The 21,256-nt window shown below is 35.5% G+C and overlaps 2 protein-coding genes across 3 annotated transcripts in view; both read left to right on the forward strand.

Moving 5' to 3' along the window:
- The window catches only part of LOC138714674 (inter-alpha-trypsin inhibitor heavy chain H3-like), a 57,062-nt gene extending 52,960 nt beyond the window's left edge, over nt 1-4,102 (forward strand). Inside the window, exons 16-18 of the mRNA XM_069846736.1 lie at nt 1,982-2,121; nt 3,522-3,655; nt 3,978-4,102. Coding sequence (XP_069702837.1) covers nt 1,982-2,121; nt 3,522-3,655; nt 3,978-4,056 — 353 coding nt within the window. The 3' untranslated portion in view covers nt 4,057-4,102. The remainder of the gene's footprint in view (nt 1-1,981; nt 2,122-3,521; nt 3,656-3,977) is intronic.
- A 3,479-nt stretch (nt 4,103-7,581) lies between these two features.
- Nucleotides 7,582-21,256, forward strand: part of AnxB10 (Annexin B10) — a 76,740-nt gene continuing 63,065 nt past the window's right edge. For both annotated transcript variants that reach the window (XM_069846739.1, XM_069846738.1), the window contains exon 1: nt 7,582-7,708. The gene's annotated coding sequence lies outside the window, so the exon portion shown is untranslated. The remainder of the gene's footprint in view (nt 7,709-21,256) is intronic.

The following is a 21,256-nucleotide window of genomic DNA, read 5'->3' on the forward strand; positions in this document are numbered from 1 at the left end:
TCTATGTTCCCAACCTACGCAGAACACATCACAAACTCCAATCACAACTATAGCAACATAGACACTAACATGAAAATACTACACATCCAGCCCAAAAAAAAAAAAAAAAACTGAAACATGACACTCTACAACAATGTGAAATTTAAAAACATACAAAAACACACCCCCAGCACGTCCTGAACACCCAACTCAATTTCAAAACACACACACTTTTTGACACAATCATGAAGTATATATTATTTTAAAGTACCGAAGTACATATGATATTTCCATGCAGATATTCTGCGTCATCATACGATGAAAGTGGAACGGAGAAAAATTCCCTCCGGCGCCGGGATTTGAACCCGGGTTTTCAGCTCTACGTGCTGATGCTTTATCCACTAAGCCACTCGGATACAACCCCGGCGCTGGATAGAATCGTCTCAGATTAAGCTCCAACTCTTGGTTTCCCTCTAGTGGCCGCCCTCTGCACTACGTCACAGATGTCTGTGAACATAGGACCGAAGTCCACACATGTGCTGAGGTGCACTCGATATGAGTGACTAGTTGGCCGGGATCCGACAGAATAAGCGCCGTCTTAAATCACGAAGTGATTTACGCATATCATATATATTATTTTAATGTACTGCAGTACATATGATATTTCCATGCAGATATTCTGCGTCATCATACGATGAAAGAGTAATGGAACGGAGAAAAATTCCCTCCGGCGCCGGGATTTGAGTGCACCTCAGCACATGTGTGGACTTCGGTCCTATGTTCACAGACATCTCCGTTCCATTACTCTTTCATCGTACAATCATGAAGGACAACACTTCAAAACTAGTCAGCCAGTAATTTCCTAAAAAGTTAACATACTAAAGTTGAAAAGTTAATCAGTGACATAAAAGTGTATATAGAACAATGAAGAGACATTTAATTCGTGTCTAATTTGTTCACTAGGAGTTCTATCTAATGTTATAGCCTTTAACTGATCAAAATAATTTCATTTCTACGGTCTGAATGTGTTTAACATCTTTCTTCTTCATTACCCATGATTCACATCAATATAATAGAATGGGAATGCCATAACTTTATCAAATTTTATCCTTGTATCTTTACGATAGTTTTTTAATATTCTTTTAACCCTTTCCAGCATAGTGGTTGTTCAGAAGAACCACCAGTTTCTTTCTTTCTAAATTTTTTGGCAAAGATATTCCACCAAGGAACCACCTCTTGAGTATATATAGAGGTGCCATTTGTGTTTTGAAATTGTGTGCAGAGTTAAAATGTTGAAAAAACATTGGTCGAAGCTTTGTTATGATCCATGATATGAAAAATATAAAAAGTTAAATTGTGCTACAAAGGGTTAATTGGACGGAGTTATGCAAAAAAGACCAACTAGCAATTTTATAAAAATGACAATTTGGTATCATCTGCAGACAAATAGTTGAAAGGTCTTAAAAAATACCTGAACACATGGTCTCTTATTTTCCACTCTCAACATTAAATTTTAGTTCTTGCTCAATTGGTTTTCCTCCATTTTGTATTCTGCGACAACAGACCAACATATAGTTTGTTATTGCAAAATTTACATACTAATTATTATAATGGTAAATAATGACCTGTTTGGTATTGAAATTATTTTCTCCCATGCTCAGAGACAGTTGAATTTGAAAAAGATTAATGCTATGAGTTTATAATTAATTCCAACTAAACTCCTCAACATCTCTAAACGTTGATTTTGCTGATTGGTCTGTTATTTGATAACTCCATCCAGTTGTGCCACACATTGTGTGATATCTTTGTAACTTAAGGTCTATATCTCTGTCATTGTTAAAAGTAATGCAACTCCTGAGGTAATTAAAACACTATGCTTGTTTCAATATGTAGTCGTCTACTACAATTGTGATTCTGATAGGTGTTTTCCGTGAAATGTCATCGTCTTATTCTTATTTATTGATATTTTAAGATTGCGTATGTTGATCTTGTTTGAATGCAGATGTGCCGCACGTCACCAACTACACGCTGGGGGACGTGACGTGGCTGCTGGACTACTTCGACTCTGAAGATCGACTTATTGTCGCCAACAACACAGACAACTCGACGTACGTGGTGGTGAAGGTACCAAGCAGCCCCGAGGTAAGATTATCAATTATGAAGCATGATGTGAGTGGCAAGCCGATGAGTGGGATACAGTTCTCTACATACATTGTATTTTATTCATACCACAAATACCCACAAGTGGAGGCAGCACCAATGGAGAGAGGAAGGCGTAAATGGGCTGGTGCACTTCAACAAGTTAACCTGTGCTTGCTATTCTGTCTCCTCATTATACTAAAATATTAAAATTGCAGCTAAGTCTTGTTTCTGAACACTTCAACCCAGTCTATTCATTTTAATTAAATCATATCTTCATTTACTTCATTTTATACATCTCGATTACATACTTTTAACACTTTATATCTCTTTAAATAGGTTATAACTAGAGAGTGGAATTTAGGCAAAAACCTATTTTTTTCCTTGATACATACAGGCTTGAGATTTAATATTTACATTTTTCATGAAAATATAGGTATAAATCAAGAGGTTTTATAGTGCCTAAAAATGCCTTTTTCGACGTTAGTGCCTATTTTTAAGTTTCTTTTTTTTTTAATTTTTGCATCATTTTTCGCAAGTGTTTACTCTTTTCTAACATCCTGTACCGTTTACATTCCAAGACGGGTAACAACTCCTTCCTAGCAGTGAACGACACAATAGAGAAGTACCTCCGGGTCACCCCTTCTCATTCTTACAATCTTTCAATCCTAAAATTCCAACTTTCAGTCGGCCTGGGTAGCGTAGTTGGTATAGCGCTGGCCTTCTGTGCTCGAGGTTGCAGGTTCGATCCCGGCCCAGGTCAATGGCATTTAAGTGTGCTTAAACGCGACAGGCTCATGTCAGTAGATTTAGCGGCATGTTAAAGAACTCCTGCAGGACATATTATTATTATTATTATTATTATTATTATTATTATTATTATTATTATTATTATTATATCTTTCTCTGTCTGTCAGCAATTTAACAGAAACTCGCTGGGTTGTACCCGAATAAGCATTCTCTTACATTCCAGACAGATAACAACCCCTTCCTTTTTCCTCACCATTTGTAAGTACAGCAGTGAGCAACACAATAGCCACAATAGGTGCTGATCATCTACTGTGAAGAAAACTATAGAAACTGGTAACTAGTTTCGACGTCGTGTCAGATATCACATGATATGAAAGTCAATTCAACGCTTCTTCTGAAATATTCACCATTACTTTTTTCCCCATTTTTTCATATCAAAATTTGTCGGCCATATTTCGTTCATGTTGAACTCTGATTGACTCTTCCAGCAGAAATGTCATTAAATAAAACACCAAGTTCTAACTACTGCAGCCACTACCAGAACTACTTATCACTCTTCATATCCTGTGAAAGCATTTTTATTCTCAAGATGTAATGTCTACTTTTCTTACACTATTTGTAACGACTTCCACTTTGTGATCTCTTTACATCAGGTGACCGAGAACACAGAAGAATGTGCCACTCCTGGAGGAGAGCCTGGAAACTGTCGCATATTCGCAAGCTGCGTGCAGTCTGACTTTCTGGATGATTACCAGGTCTTCCTTAAATTCTTCTGTCCCATTGGAAGGTACGGTAACATTACAGCACTATCGTATCTTTAAGAATAATATCACAGTCTAGTATATACAGTCACGAAGCTCAATACGTAGTAAATATGCAAACATTAGATAGTTGCTCACCACTAGGATCGCTAATATCGCCTCATTACAGGCAATGCAAAATAGTACCGGCACAGTCTATTGTTTCTAGCACCCTCAAAACTCAAGCTTCGTGACTGTATATAGAAGACTGTGATACCAGTAATATTATCATAGTTCTCAGTGTTGTGTATTATCTTGTATTACTGCAGCATGCAGACATTGGTTAAAACTATTTTTTTCCTGTTTCAGATTTGCTGGTGTATGTTGTCCATATTCCTTATTGAATGACACTTCTGTTACAACAACAGTAATACCAACTGTAGAGTAATAAGGAATGAGTTAATAAAAACTGTATCAGCCATTATTTATATTTATTTGACTTGTTTCATTATAGAAACATTTGTGTTCTCATTGTGATTACCTTTTCCTGTTTGAAAGGACGTTGCTCTTTTTATGAGGGTAGTATTACCCCAGTCCACACCTTCGAGTGTAAAATACTGGCAGCACCAGCATTCTTAATGTGGGAAGCATGCGTATGTGTTACATATTGATTATGTGTAAAATGGCTCATACCGTAAACTTGGGTTACTTTGAACACAGAGGAAACTTTGACCATTTTTTCAGAAAATCATATTTAGGTTTCTACATGCTGCATTTGTTATAGATGGAGGTAAATTATCATAAAATCATTCTCATACCAAATTTACTTCCATTTATAACAAGTGCAGCATATAGAAACCTAAATATGATTTTCTGAAAAAATGGTCAAAGTTTCCTCTGTGTTCAAAGTAACCCCAGTTTATGGTACTGAGAGAACATTCATTCATTCATTCATTCATTCATTCATTCATTCATTCATTCATTCATTTATTTATAGAGTTTTGCCCAAGGATAGGTCTTTCACTGCAAACCCAGCATTCTCCAGTCTTTCCTATTTTCTGCCTTCCTCTTAGTCTCTGATGATCCATATATTTTAATGTAGTCTATTATTTTATATCTTCTGCCCCAAACTCTTCTCCCGTTCACCATTCCTTTCAGTGCATCCTTCAGTACGCAATTTCTTCTGAGCCAGTGACGAAAGGTATTGTTGCATGTGCATTTATTATGTACTAATTTACAATTTTAGAATGGAATATGGCTTTATTAATTCCTGGCGAAATATTCTTCTTGAAGTATGTCCCACGTACTTTAATTAACTTTTGCTACTATGTTAATTTTTACTTATTATTATTATTATTATTATTATTATTATTATTATTATTAACATAATGCAGGAAATGGAAGCAATTTTCCAGTGTAGGGACCTTGCAACATGTTGTTGTTTTCTAATGCCAGGCGTTTGACAATAAAGTTATTTGACCTCTTGCACTCCAATATTTTTCAAAGAGGATCCTGCAACATTTGATGGCCCATTCTTAATGTGATGCGACAATACTTATAATAAAGTTCAAATTAAACATTGCAACGTCTCTCGACAGAGAACTAGCAGTGATTAACCGAAAAGTCTATCCCACAGGCTTGGGTTTTCATTCTCAACCCTTGGACATTTTGATACTTGATATTTATTTACACTAAACAACATAGACGTAAAGAATCAGAAATAGACGAATGAGCAAAGCTCGTGTTCGAATTTAAATTTACGAATTATGTAATACAGACTGATCAGTCTAATACACTTTCAAGATGCCGATCTGGATGGCTCAAGCAGTAGGGGCACAGCATGTCTCTATTGCTTGGTCTGAAAGGTTGTGGGTTCGAGTCCTGCCTTGGTCATGGGTGTTGTGCACATACTAGTTTAAGAAAACGCAGGGACGTATTTTGTGGGCTACCGGGGCTACCAGCGGTAGCCCAAGGAAATTACAAAAGAAAAAGTTTATAATATAACATAATGTAATAATTTTGTATTATTAGTTTTACCATAGTAATTAAAATTAAAGTAATTGTTAGATATATTTTGTGTAATAATAGGGTCAGCGGTAGACCAAACCCTTTAACCAGTATACGCCTCTGAGAAAACGGAAAAACAGAAAACAGAAAAATAGAAAAGAAAGAAAGAAAAGAAAAAAAAAAAGATAACTTTTATCAATTTCAATATGCTGCCATCTAGCGACGTTATAATCCTGATGGAATTGCATGGATTAATAGTTTCCAGCAGTACATCCATCTAGTGGTCATTACCAAAATTTTATTTTCGACAGTGGTGAGCCTAATGGTTTTTCTGTTTTATATGTTGCAATTTTATAACAAGGGAATGGCCAATCTGATATGTATATGATCAGGAGTAATACATAGAAATATATTTAAAACATGAAAATAAAAACATAAAAAAACTTCATACATAGAATCAATTTAAATATCACTTATAAGCAGATGTCCTATTTTTTTTTTTTATTAAAATTAATGACGGAAAATGTTGAAATTCCAGGTTAATTTTGATTATGGAATTATATAATCTTGGTCCTAAACTACTATTATGTTTAAAATCTGCCTTTGTGTTTTGCTCTTTCAATGTTAAATTATTAATGTTCGGCCTACTAATAATAAATTGCTAAATTATAGACATCAGCTCAAAGAATTTTGAGTGACCACAAGGGTCCTGAATACAATAAACATGTACAATAATGTGATGTGATACATTAAAGAAAAAAGAAAGTTAATTGTTGAAGGCAAATATAAGTTGATTAATTGAAATAGAGATGATGATGTAATATTTGAAGAGAATCCTTGATAATATTTATAAGAATAGACATTACATAATCAAAAGGAATGTGAAGTTCCTTAAGATAATTCCACGTGAATTTTGTGATTGAACCTCTACTGCCAAACAGCAAACCAATGACGGACCATTGTTTAAGAGGGACGTTGTACTTTTGAGAAAGATACGGCAGACAAGGTTCATTATGGACTTCTTCTCAATATCAACCTCGGTGGCCTGATTTAGGTTTCTTTCGAAACGGATAGTAGGGTCAAGAACAAGAGCCCGTTTTAAACGTCTGTTGATAGCAATAATGTCTGCATAAATAAATAATTATAAATAACATAAATAATTATAATCTTTGCAGAGTTTGTAATAATACTTTCATAAAGTTTATTTGTTTAATATTATAATTATTTTAAATTTAGAAAAACTTATTTTAAATTCAGAAAAACTAAGTTTAGAAGGATAATCTCTAGCTTTTTAAGCATATTAGTTTTATCGTAGATACTTATTTGTAAAAAAAAATAGATGACTAAAGAGGATCAATAATCTAATTTTGTTTGTTTATAATTATCTACGCTAGCCTTTTAATTCCATTATAATGTCCACCCCTGTGGAGTTATGGTTAGCATATCTGACTGTGAAACGAGTGGGCCCAAGTTCAAATCCTGGTTGGGATAAGTTACCGGGGTTTTCCCTGAACCCAATAAGAGCAAATGCTGGGAAACTTTCTGCCCTGAACGCTGGACTTATTTTGCTTGCATTATCATTTCCATTTTCATCCCATTTGAACGTTGGATAACCATACCGGTAGCAGTTGATAAAGCATACTGGTAGTAAAATATTAAACAACACAATTACAAATACCATTAATTTGTCATTAATCTATCTGAAATCGGCGCCTGTAATTAATTTATTTATCAATAGAGAAAGTCTTATTTTTGTCGCGGAATCCCTACTTAAGCAATAGCAAACTCTCGCCGAAAAACAGTTAAGTCTCCAGATTTAGCGACGAAATCGCTAAATTGGCAACAATGGGCCAGCCGCATTAATAAATCCGGCTAATCTGCGTTTGATCTGTGCTAGATTCTGTAGTCATGCCAGCAAAGTCTTCTCGTAAAATTCTCGATCACCTCAACAGTCGACAGAAATCGTTCGAGTAAGTATCGATTCTCGACTGGTTCTCTCTCCGTCAGCAGGGGCGGCGCGGCAGTCTGTTTTTGGCTGTCCAGTTGTGTGGTTGTGTTCCTCGTTCGTAGTGACGTGTACACCGCAGACCTCGGTAAGTGGGCGTGTATTACTTTACCGCAGCATGTTACCATCACAAGACAGTTCATCCGTGTTGTTACAGGACGTACATATGATTTCTCTCCACAGGATTGTTTTGTGGCGTTACGATTATTTTTAGTTGCCGGCGTTAGGTTGCGGTCCGCCGGCTAGTTTATTTTTATTTTAGAAGTGCAAAAATTCCCCGTATACTTCCCTCATACCACGAGAAACAGTTGCTTCAAGAGACAGATTTCTAAATATTAACAGTTTCAGCCATCCTAGTTATAGATGTACGAATTTACAAATTAAGTTGCCGATTTCATTCGAACTCGGGAATTCTAATTGGAAATAGCAGGTTAAAAATCGAACCTCTTCTTGGTGTATGTGGTGATTTCTAGTTTTATCATGAATATGATATACGTAGACCGCAAAGCAGAGTATACGAATTTTTGTAAACTATGTCTATTGTTTGCGATTCTCATAATAATAATAATAATAATAATAATAATAATAATAATAATAATAATAATAATAATTACATACGTACATGGTTTGTCGTCTTGCAGTTGTCATGCTTGTGGTTGGATCATAACCATTAGTAGTAGTAGTAGTAGTACCCCGTGAGGAGAGGGGCATGGTGTGGGGGACTGCCCTCGCAAGTAGGCCGCTTGAATGGGCCCAATAGTATTACTAGTGGCGGTGGTAGTAGTAGTAGTAGTAGTAGTAGTAGTAGTACTTGTTGTAGTAGTAGTAGTACTTGTAGTTGTAGTGGTAGTTGTGGCAGTACTTGTAGTAGTAGTAGTAGTAGTAGTACTTGTAGTAGTAGTTGTAGTGGTAGTGGTGGCAGTAATTGTAGTAGTAGTAGTAGTAATTGTAGTGGTGGTAGTATTTGTAGTAGCAGTAGCAGTAGTTGTAGCAGCAGTAATTGTACCGGTAGTTGTTGTAGCAGTAGTTGTAGTGGCAGTAGTAATAGTGGTGGTGGCGGCAGTAGTAGTAGTGGTGGTGGTGGTAGTACTTGTAATAGTAGTGGTAGTAATAGTAGGGCATTCGGTATCTCGTGAAACCTACCTGCGCGTAAGGGAAAAGAAGAAATGCATTGAGTAGCTTCCCTCCCTTACTACACTTCCACTTGCAGGTAGCTAGCTCACTTACCCCCACCGTAAGGCTTTTACTACAGCGCACAAAGCAGTTGGCTTCACGAGATAACGAATTAAACATATTAGTAGTAGTTGTATACCTAGTACTAAAACAATAATAATAATAATAATAATAATAATAATAATAATAATAATAAACAACTAGCCTACAATAACGTTGTATTAAATAATAATGCAGTAATTATAATGATGATAGTACACTGATAATACAAACAGACGTTCATCCGTGAATGTGCGGCCGCCCCTTGTGGTTGGAAGTACGCTGTTTGGATATTCATAGTCCCTTCAGTCAAGCGCGTAGATTGTTCATGTAAATATTACAATAACAATAACCACATACCTTGTCGTGGCAGATGTTGAAAATGATGTCCTTGTGCTGCCATACAGCTCTCACACCTTTTAAGAAAACCTGCATTAACACGCATCAGTTCTTCTGGGATCGCTGCGTACCCAGGTTTCGAGCAGGCAACCCACTCGTCCTTAGCCAGCCCCGCCCCACCCCGTGCGTCGCCAGCCAGTGTTCGGGTAATGCTATGGAATGGAGAAATGTTGACGGCATGATGTAGATGGCTAATATGGGGAACCCCCAATTGCTGTCATTTTTCTAAGGGACCCGAAGGCTTGCACTGCAGCCTGAGGCTGCTTGGTCACCTTGGCGGTATGAACTCAGAGCGGGGGAGGGTAGAAGGCCCTCATTGTATGAGCGGATGAGAGTTCACATGCGGCCGGTGGGCTGGTACACCCTCATCCCATACACTTCGGGGTGCACAATAGGCCTCAGTATGGCCGACGTGTAAAGACTCATTCACAATGAAAATTAAACATAACGTAAGCGTTAACTTAAGAATATAAACGTTACGGTAAAACCAAGAAGTCATACCATCATTCACGAGGGGAACATAAACATAACAGCAAACATACTTGGTAACCATGGAAACATAACGACGACGCCATTTCCTCATATTCTGTCGTATATTTCAGCGCTTCACGATTGTGTACTGTTTGCAAATCACGTAAGCATAAGCATGAAAGTTTGGAGTTTGCAAATTTTCATGTTAACGTCTTACGGTAATGTTTATGTCAATGCTTATGTGAATCATTGTATATGATCCCATTTGGTAGCCTGGGCGCAAACTTCTGTGTTTATGTTAAGGTTATGTTTAATTTTCATTGTGAATGGGCCTTAAAGGGTCGTCCTAACCCGCCCGTAGCCAACGTGACCTAACCTAACCTAACCTAACCAGTTAAGTTACTTATATAAATATACATTTGATAGATTATGGAGTTTTTCCTTCGAGAATCATTCTAGTCAGTTACCGCCTTGAGTTGGACATGAGAAAAATGAACAATCTTCGTACAGATAACTGCAGGCCTTTTTAAGGGCGAGATATACCATTGGCCTGCTAAAATTTAGTTTATATATATATATATATATATATATATATATATATATATATATATATTTCAGCTACTATAAATGCTAAATGAACAAAACTTTTCATGCTTAATATAACGAGTATCTAGCTAATAATTACTTTTAAAAATAATATCAAATTTGCATATGTTTTACAACAGTAAAGCTTTTACATAATAAAATTACAATTAATTAAATATCTGCATGGTTTTTTGACAGAAATGTTTTAAAGACTGGCATCAACAACATAGTCTAGGATCTTTTACGTATTTCTTCAGGAAATATTTTCTCCTTAATAAAAAATTTTAGAAAATTTATTATTGAAGGTAACGATTAAAAAAATATATTTCTTGAAGAAATCCACTCAGTGAAAATTTGTTTAAAACTAAACTGTTTAGGCCTAGTCAATATGAATAGAAATACAGTAATGTGTAGAGACAATTTACACTAATAGGCCTAGTTAAATGATTTCTAAAGACAGCTTGCGTTATCGACACGTGCGCACCCGTGACAGAATGAAGAACTAAAAAACATGACTGACTGTTTTACGTTATATTTTAAGTTATATTTTCCAGCGTGATAAGCAACTGTATTTATCTATGACACGGTACAGAATAATAATAAATAACCGTCTTATTATTATTATTATTATTATTATTATTATTATTATTATTATTATTATTATATATTTTATTCTTCCTTAAATCCAATTTGTAAATTTCTTCATAATTTGATTTTAGTTCGACAAAAAAAGTAGAAGAAACTTACTAAATAGTGTTTATAAAATTATTAACACATATTAACGTTAATTCACAATGGACATTACCAACAAATTTCGGTTTGTAGGTTCTGGCTTGTAGGTTTGTGGCTTTTGTACTAATAAAGAGAAATAAATATGGGAGAACGTGGTATTAAAATTTCGTCCATTTATGTACATACTGTAAACAATGAGTTACTGGAAGAAAATGTATATTGAGAAAGTGTTACGTTTGTTTTGACAATGCTTTTGCTAACTGTAGGGAAAGCGACCGAATGTTTATAGTTTACATTACGTCCATTACGAGTACAATATCAGCGTTTGCTTTAATCACATGGGAAGTTAACAGTGTTGCAATGCTGCATACAAACTTATGAACTCTGTAACCTTGACTGACTTCGCTGTGCGTTCGAGACAACACTCTGTTTCCATTCCCCTTTGTTTTTGTATCTAATGCTGTGGGCAAGACTGTCCTAAAATGACATACCTTAAGTTTCTCTATACTTGTGCACGAGACAACATCCCTTTGAACTGGGTTATGTTCGTATACTGGTGACAGAGAATCTCCGTAAATTGGGTTAAACTCTACAACCTAATTTTAATTAAATGTTCAGAGAACACAAGCAATAAGACACGGTTCTTTCAAGCTAAATCGATAAGTTTGACTATAATTATATGTGTACAAAACCGCCTTTGCTTATCCTAAAATAAATAAATTTTCATTAACGTTTTCGATACATGTGTATCATCTTCAGGTGTGAAATGTTAGAGTGATATGATGAAAACCTTGCCTATTAGATGGAACTTAATGTGGTAATTTTCGGGTCATATTAGTGTGATTGCTTGGACTTAACTTAGGTTGATCTATGATATACATGCTATGTTAGGTTGAATCACTGCGAGTCATGTGATATGATCTAAAATATAAAATAAAACTGTTTAAGAATTGTAACCACTATTAGCGTAGTTATTGAAATGTGAACACTTTGTATAAACACTTTAAAAGTTTAAATCACTTTGAACATGTGTTGGCTGTATTTGCCGATTTAAATCACTGCAAGTCATGTGATATGATCTAAAATATATAAAAATTAAAACTGTTGAAGAATTGTAACCACTATTAGCGTAGTCATTGAAATGTGAACACTTTGTAAAATCACTTTAAAAATTATAATCACGTTGAACATAATATATGTTGGCTGTATTTGCCGATTTAAAGTTCGTTGAATAGGGCAGTTTCTGTTGATCTTGATGTTTGACGTTGAACTAAAGCGCAGTGTCGTTTTGTCACTAACATGTTTATATTTTGTTAAAATGCGTGTTGTTAAGACGTTTCATCCAATTGTAGTTGATGAAATTGATGTAAATCATAGATATATTACTGATACAATATGGAGGTTGTCAGGTCCATAAATTTAGTACAGCCTGGCTTGTCTGTAACAATGTGAATAAATATTAATAAGTTGATTTGAAAATTTAGCTGGTATTGTATTAAATTTAAATGGATAAGATTAAGAAATATTTCCACACTCCCATTTCAATTGCATATTCTAGAGATCGTGAACAGTAATGATGCATGTTTCAAGTTATAAAAGGTAAAAGTATCCCTGTAACATGCCATGAAGGCACTTGGGGGGCATGGAGGTAGAGCCCCATGTTTTCCATGATCTCGGCACTAGAATGAGGTGGTGTGGTCGGCACCACGCTCTGACCGCCTTTTACCCCCGGGAAAGACCCGGTACTCAATTTTTAAGAGGCTGAGTGAACCTCGGGGCCGTTCTGAAAGTTTGGCAACGAGAAAAAAATCCTGTCACCACCTGGGATCGAACCCCGGACCCTTCCAGTCCGTAGCCAGCTGCTCTACCACCTGAGCTACCCGGCCGCCTTTCAAGTTATAAAAACAAATTTTAAAACATTTAAAACTCTAAAGGAAAAAATGAAAATATGATATGGTTATTTCACGTTGAAGTAACGAACAAAATTAAAATAGTAACATTATGAATTAAGTGTATAATATTACCACAGTCTAGTATATACAGTCACGAAGCTCAATACTAGTAAATATGCATCCATAGACAGTTGCTAACCACTAGGATCGCTACTATCGTCTCATTACAGACAATGCGAAGTAATACCTGCACAGTCTAGTGTTTCTAGTACCCTCATAAACTCAAGCTTCGTGACTGTATATATTAGACTGTGACATTATATTATTTGTTATCTCTCTCTCTATATATATGTCTATCTCTATCTCTATGTATGTTTAGCGTAACCCTAGATCATATATATCCCAGATAGGTCGGCCTTACAGGTTTTGAAGTTAAATTTTTGTCAGGTTTACTACGCTGCCATCTAGTTGTTACGTAAGGAGTCACGTTATAATTCCTATTTGAATTGCATTAGCGACTGTACTGCCATCTCGTGTTCGTTTACGGCGGACGGATGGCGATCCTGGTGGTTCTTCTCTTCAAAGTGCAAACGATTTTAACATAGCGATGACCTATCTCTTACATATTATATGATCTATACTGTTTTCGCTGTAAGAAAAATCCTAATGTAAACATAAGCACGTTGCTGTCATACCCGTGATTGGCTCCCAGTCGAAACACTCACATGACGCAGGAAAATATAGTTCGTATTTGGAAACCACAATCTTGTATTATTTGAAAATAAAAAATTTAGTACTAGTTGTTAAATACGATGAAACATTTAACTTCACTCATGTGTAAAACGATATGTAAAAGAAAAGCTAGTTTTATATTTTGTTATGTACTATGAACGCGGATGAATACCAACAGTAATACCGAGGTAGTCTGTTCTTGTAACCAGCTGGCGTCACTTGAGCTAGTAGTTGTTCACGTAAGCAAGTGGTACTGAAGTATGGCTTCTGCATCCTCAACTGTCCGTTGTGAAGACATAAGACTTAAAAATAATTTAATTACAGTAATTATAAAGTAAATGTTTCCTAAGCAAACGAATGCATAGTAGTGAGGTTAGGCCTACATTATGAGTAGCGGGAATTGTTTAACATGAAACAGAATGTACAACAGTAGGCGGGAACACGTATTGAGAATCTATGGCGCCAAACAGTGGCCAATGAAACCTCACTTCAGTCACATGCTATTGTTTACATTAGGATTTTTCTTACAGCGAAAAGATTATAGGGTGTAACGTAGGGTTCTATGACGTAAGCATTTCCATGGCAACCGAAATCGAAATTTCGTTCCACAGAATCCTCTATTCTTGTGCATATACCGTATGTATAAAATTGAATTCACTCCACTCTCAGATTCACGGAATTTGTTTGAATGAAACATTTTTGATACGAAGAAATAGCGCCGGAAGTTTCGAAGAGCTTGTTAGCAAGCATTAGCAATTTCTTTGTCTCACTCGAGTAACCGACTGTGCAGAGCAGATAGGAAGTAACTACTAACAGGTGAAACGTGTTTGAGGGGAATCATTGAAATGGAATGCGTACGATTCCACTCATTGTAACAGTCTGCGGCCTTGTAACCATTACCTGCAGTGACTGGAAAGTTCTGTAGCGTGTAGAGATCTTGCTATGAAGTTTCCTTCCTGAGACAACTAACAGTATTTCATTGTATTAAAAATAGTACAAATTGCTGTTACCTTGAGCTTCAAATTTCTCTTTTCCTTTGCTAAGGACTAATGGCATTTTCCAAGAATGGAAGCGCTACGTTCTCTGGATTGATTTCTTACTGTGAAGAGTTTTCTTACTCTTTTCAATCACCAGATGGATCCTTGCATTATATTCAGTATTGCCTCAAGTTGACTATATGGTCATCGAATATTTTTGTTAGTAGGTTATTTTACGACGCTTTATCAACATCATAGGTCAAGCATGTCAGAAATCAGACTCTAAATGTGCAGTTATGTGCGCGGATCGCCGGTCTGTGCAGGTTGCATCAATCAAGCGTTGCTCTTACCCGTTCTTAGCTGGAGGGGTGTACAATGATGTATTCTGTGCTTCTAGGGTTGGATTAAATAGGCATTTGGACATTATAAACATAGTTAGCAGAAGGAAAAAAACACGGTTATTATCATTGTCTATACTTGACAAATGTAATACAAGAAACTTTAGGCTTACTCAGTTATACATCACAAAGTAGTGATTTGTAAAGCATCATTTATTAATATGATTTTTATGCAGTATTTGAAGAAAAAAATTGCAGTAATTTCGAAACAACAAGAAACGAACGAGTATTTCATATTACGTAGTAGGTACTAATTATTTTAAAGTAATAGACCCTACTCTTTCATTGTTCGTCAAACATTATTATTTACGGTGACCATATGTTGAAGAAAATATTATACTCCCAATTAATTACATGCAGTAGGACATTGTGAAGTTTTTACACTGAAATCATTTCTTTGTTGTGTCAATATAAATTAATATTAATAAATATAAATTAAGCTTAGAATTTAAATTCACATATAGTTTATTTGAAAACGTTGAGAGCAAGTATCGACAAGTTGGGAGCGTTACTCAAGAAATTAAAAGTGTAGTTCACAAGCTGTGAAGCGACGATATTCTCTTTATGTCAGATTTAAAGAATTATTAATATAAGTATATTGAATTAATATTGTGACGTGAAATGGAAAATTTGCCATTATATATTTTTCCAGAAAATTTTTCCGCCTTGCAAATAGTTGTTTTCTTCTCTCCTTACAACCTCAAGAACCTCACATGTATTCCTCACTATATTCTCATCACTTACCAGTTTATGAAATGAAAGTCGTAAGTCGTCTAACCTTTGACGACTGTGTTGTGTATGTATTTATTCACACTGCAATGGGTATACACCCGGTGGCAGTGGTAACTAATTACACTCAATAATGGCAATAATAAACTTATTAATTAAAATACAATTAATAATAATACTAATAATTAATACTAATAATAACAATAATAATAACAACAGGGAATATACTAAATTAAATGAAACTATCACTTAAAATAACATTTGAAATATTCTAATTTGTATCTTAAAACTAAGATCGAACTAAAACCCACGAGTATATGTTCATATCTGCACAAGTACCTTTCCACATTACACTCATTTCGCTGTCAACTCACTCACTGCACTGGAACTACGACACATTTCACTGATTCTATCCTGATTTCACTAACACTTCAAAACATTTCACTGTTCAAATTCTTTGCACTGCCACTATAAACTATAAAGCTTCACTGACAGGAACACGTTTCACTTACACAGCACACTTCACTGACACGACATACTTCTTCACTGATACAACACACTTCAATGACACGACATACTTCTTCACTGATACAACACACTTCACTGACACAACATAATTCTTCACTGATACAACACTTCAATAACAACATATCATTTACACCCTTTAAGTACTGTGTATAATTACCGTCTATTAGTAAGGTCCTTAAGCCTATTTTTAAATGCATTTTTGGTTGTTGGTAAAGCCTTTAGTAAGTCTGCAGGTAAAGCATTCCAGTCCCTGATAGTACGATTGAGAAAAGAAAACTTTCCAGTGTCCGTCCTCTGCCTTCTTTCCCGTCCTCTGCCTCCAGACTCCAAAACAACGCCATTGGGTTATTTACAAGAAGTCGTCGCTGAACGATTCACATTATTTCCAGGTTAGTTGAATCAACTCATCTAGTGAACGATATAAATCTTTAAAATACTAGGTATCTCTCTCCCTTCTCTTGTTACTTGTGAGCCATCACAAACCCCGACCTCCACCCCTAAGAGCGCCGGTCCTTATATACCCGTCAGTCAAGGCCTTCTGACAAATAAAAGCAATTGACAATAGATATCTCAGTCATGACAACCTCATAAAATATCCTATCAATTGAATAATCGATCTTGCTACGTACAACATAATTATATTATATTATTACCCATTTCAGCGAGTACTGACTACCACTGCAAAATACGATAATTTGGTCCAGGAAGCATCGTCTTTTGGCACAAGGATGATTTATGTAAAATGTTTCTAAATTATTAGTCTTTTAAATACCGGTACATTCTTTAATAAATCACTGAAAAACAAATGTGAGTACGAAATTATTATTTTTTGACGCATCATTTTTACGTAAATAACGATAAATAAAAAGGGATTATTAGCAAGTACATACACTGCGTTTGTCAAATGCGCATCACCATGCTTTCGAAAAGGCACTTTTCAGTGCCCGATACCCCGCTTTTTGCATCATGTGCTACACGTCGGATCATCATAAAGCCCCGATACCCCGCTTGCTACGTACAACACAATTATATTATATTATTACCCATTTCAGCGAGTACTGACGACCACTGCAAAATACGACAGTTTGGTCCAGGGAGCATTGTCTTTTGGCACAAGGATGATTTATGTAACATGTTTCTAAATTATTAGTATTTTAAATACCGGTACATTCTTTAATAAATCACTGAAAAACAAACGTGAATACATAGGATGTGGAGTGAGTACGGAATTATTATTATTTTTTATTTTTTGGCGCATCATTTTTACGTAAATAACGACAAATAAAAACTGACATGCCACATAACATTATTTTAAGAAATACAGGAAACAAGCATGAACAATATTCACCATTCTTAATGATCGGGGGATAGAAAAAAACGTATGGAATAGAAATTACATACAAATGTGCGTGTAATAAACAATAAGCAAACCATCTTCGATTAATCATTTCAAAACAACGTGAATATAGCGTGGATTGTGTAGGAAAATAATTTCTTATATGTTGCTTCCAATGTGCATCATTGTTAACTTATGAAAACAAATGAAAATTAACATGGCATATGAACACTATTTGAAGAAAGATAGGAAATATTAAGTAATATTCATCGTTCTTAATGATCTTTGGATGGAAAATAACAATGAAATATGTATAAAATAGAAATTACATACAGGTGAGCATATAAAAAACAGTAAGTAGAATCATTTATTTGATTAATAAGATTAAATTACTCCAGGTTTAGTGTAAGAGTGGCCTATATATCTGACGATGCCTCCCAGCAAATTACTTAATTTAAAAACAAAAAAATTGTGTTAGAAGATTGAATTTGTGTATTTTCTCTGAAACTTTCCAAATATTTGTAGGCAGTCTTTTACATTAGATTGCCAAAAATTGGTTTATAGCGCAACATTAGCATTAGCATCCATCTTGAAAATGTTGTGTAACAATAGACAATGGAATCGTTCACAGAAGTGAACTATAAATGATGTGAATCGTTCAGCGACGACTTCTTCGAAATAACCCGCCATTGTCAAGTACGTTTTGCCGTGAGAGTGCTGATTAAGAAATAGGCTAAGCGCTGGCAATATCATAATCTGATCTAAATTGTCACCTCACAACACTATTACCTCGACATAGGCTGATGAAAGCCTTTCATTTTAAAATAATTAGGCCTATTATTATTGGCTGAGGAAAACATTATAACAGTTATGTTATATGATTCGTAATTTCTCTTCTCCGTTATCTGTGAACTCCTCACTTTATTTATCACTAGCCGTACCCGTGTGCTCCGCTGCACCTGTTAGAAATAAATATAAAGTAATTACATAATTAAAATAGGACATTTGATCCAGGGAACATTAATGTTTGATAGAAGGATAAAATGTTTAATACGTTACTTAATTTAAATTGTGTTTAAATAATTAAAATGCGATCATTTCGGTCCAGAGAGCACTCATTTGGTGCAATGACAATTCCTTTAACATGTTTCTTAATTGTTATTACATGCAACCATAGTTTAATGAACAATGACATCATTTAGATTTCATGTCTATACTTTATTTTACTTGCTATATGTTTCCATTGAATTATGGTAATAACTTAATTTTAACCCTTCTTTTCTACGTATTCAGTAAATGACGTTTGACCCACTATGGTTCTGAACCCTTCAAATAACTTAAATAATATAATATAATATTATATTATATCAGAAGTTACTATAATGACATAGCATTATGTCCATCTAGAGAAACTACACTTTCCAATGGTGAAATAAAAATTAATTATACAAATCGGTTAATTTAGCTACCGATTGTTGCTGTCCAAGGCCCCTTATATACGAAGTCATTTGTTTTTTATTTCATTATACGGCCTTAGATGGCAGTTATTTTAATTTTAAAACTCATTTATATCATTAAATATCAGTCCTATCAAAATTTTTCAAGGAATAAAACTTATCGGAAATTATTTTTAAAGAAACTTTTGTTATGTAACATTTTTCACAAAAATCAATAATAAGCGAGATATTTCGATTTATTTAATTCAGGCCCCCTTATAACCCCCCTTTTAAATAATGTATTTTGAATGCCATATAGCCTAAAATCTAAGTTACAACGAACTTAATTTATATTCCAATTTTCATCGAAATCCGTTCAGCCATTATCGCTTGAAAAGGTAACAAACATACAGACAGACAGACATACAAACAAAAATTTCAAAAACGCGATTTTCGGTTTCAGGGTGATTAATTATATATGTTAGTTATATATATTACCAGAAAAATTTCGGCTACAGATTTATTATTAGTATAGATAAGTCATTCACAGACACAGCCAAATCGGCACTCGTACTGAAACTGTGTTACTTGAAAGCTGCTGCAGGTATTGTATAGCTCTGTCGCGTTCCCCTCCAAGGCGATTCACTCCCTCCAGGTAGGGGAATAGAGAGTGCACATCGCACAGAGACAGATGCACAATGTGCAGGGTTTTCACATGCCTGTCTTAGGTTATTTAGCGTCTGAATGAGATGGTGATAATGCCGGTGAAATGAGTCCGGGGTCCAGCACCGAAAGTTACCCAGCATTTGCTCATATTGGATTGAGGGAAAACCCCGGAAAATACCTCAACCAGGTAACTTGCCCCGACCGGGAATCGAACCCGGGCCACCTGGTTTCGCAGCCAGACGCGCTAGCCGTTACTCCACAGGTGTGGAGACCATCGAATCTTGCTTTGAATGAAAGTGTTATTGCATTATTCTGGATATTAAATGAAATTTCCAGGCCAGAGAACTTGAATTGCTTCATCTATTCGTTTAGTCATATACTGTAGGTTCCAGAGTGAAAGGGAACTTGTGTCATACTAGCGATGTATCATGTTATTTCGCGAAAGAAACTTTTTCCACACGTTGAACTATAATTTTTATTTAAAAAGCGTACACAGTACGGCTACTCTGTGGAGTAGTGACTTCCAATAAAAACTTAACAACCTGTCGCGTTTTGCTACTCTTTTCTGAGTACAGTTTAGCAGATATGTTACAGGGTGTTCCAGAATCATAGGTACAAACCGCAGGGGTGACTAGAGAGTAATGAAACAAGGCAAAACTTCCAATAAACATACTGTAGGTCCGGAAACCAACCGTTTTCGAGATGTCACCACTGTGGACGCCAACCGTAAACATCTGGTACATTTGCAACCTCATTTTTTTTTACCTGAAAGACGTAATGGTCGTGCGTGCGTACCTTCATTTTTCCAACATGAGCTACACAAACTTTTCCATGATGTGTCTTTTTAGGAAAGGCAGTTGCTATGGTAAATAGATGACGAAGCACCGACTCACTTTGATTTGAATGATCTAGAGTTTTTACCTAACGGGTACATCGGCCATGGCTTATCAACACAATGGCCTCCTAGATCCCCGGACTTCAATCTCGTCATTTTTTATTTTTGGGGAATATTTGAAATGTTTTGTGTATTCTAGCCCTGTAGATAGTGTTAACGAACTCCGGGAATGCATTGTCAGTGGTTCTCAACGCATTATAACCCGGATTCGAGTCTCGGTGCCGGAGAGAATTTTTCTTCGTTTTACCCATTCTTCATCATATGGTAATGCAGAATTCGTGCACGGAAATATCATATGTACCTCGGCACATCATAGTAATAAATATTTTTTTCCCAATAATTCTAGGAAGCTCGGCCATCCATCCCTTACCTTCCCCTCCCCATCTGCTGTACTCGGTGAACGCACTCGACAGTGCGCTACGTCGCAAGATTTAGTTTAACGATTTTCGTGATTATTCAATTTAAATTCATGGCTAAACGGTTTAATTTATGAAAAAAGACTCAAGACGCTAATTGATGATTCTATTGGGTTTGCATTTCTCTGGATTTTTTACTATACAATTCCTGTCTTTCTAAATTATTCTGTAGTGCTTTTATTCTGGATCTTTATGGTCACCCTCATTGAGGGCAGATTATTTTGTTTAAAAT

Source organism: Periplaneta americana, chromosome 15, assembly GCF_040183065.1.
Source record: "Periplaneta americana isolate PAMFEO1 chromosome 15, P.americana_PAMFEO1_priV1, whole genome shotgun sequence".
In the NCBI taxonomy this organism is placed as follows: domain Eukaryota; kingdom Metazoa; phylum Arthropoda; class Insecta; order Blattodea; family Blattidae; genus Periplaneta; species Periplaneta americana.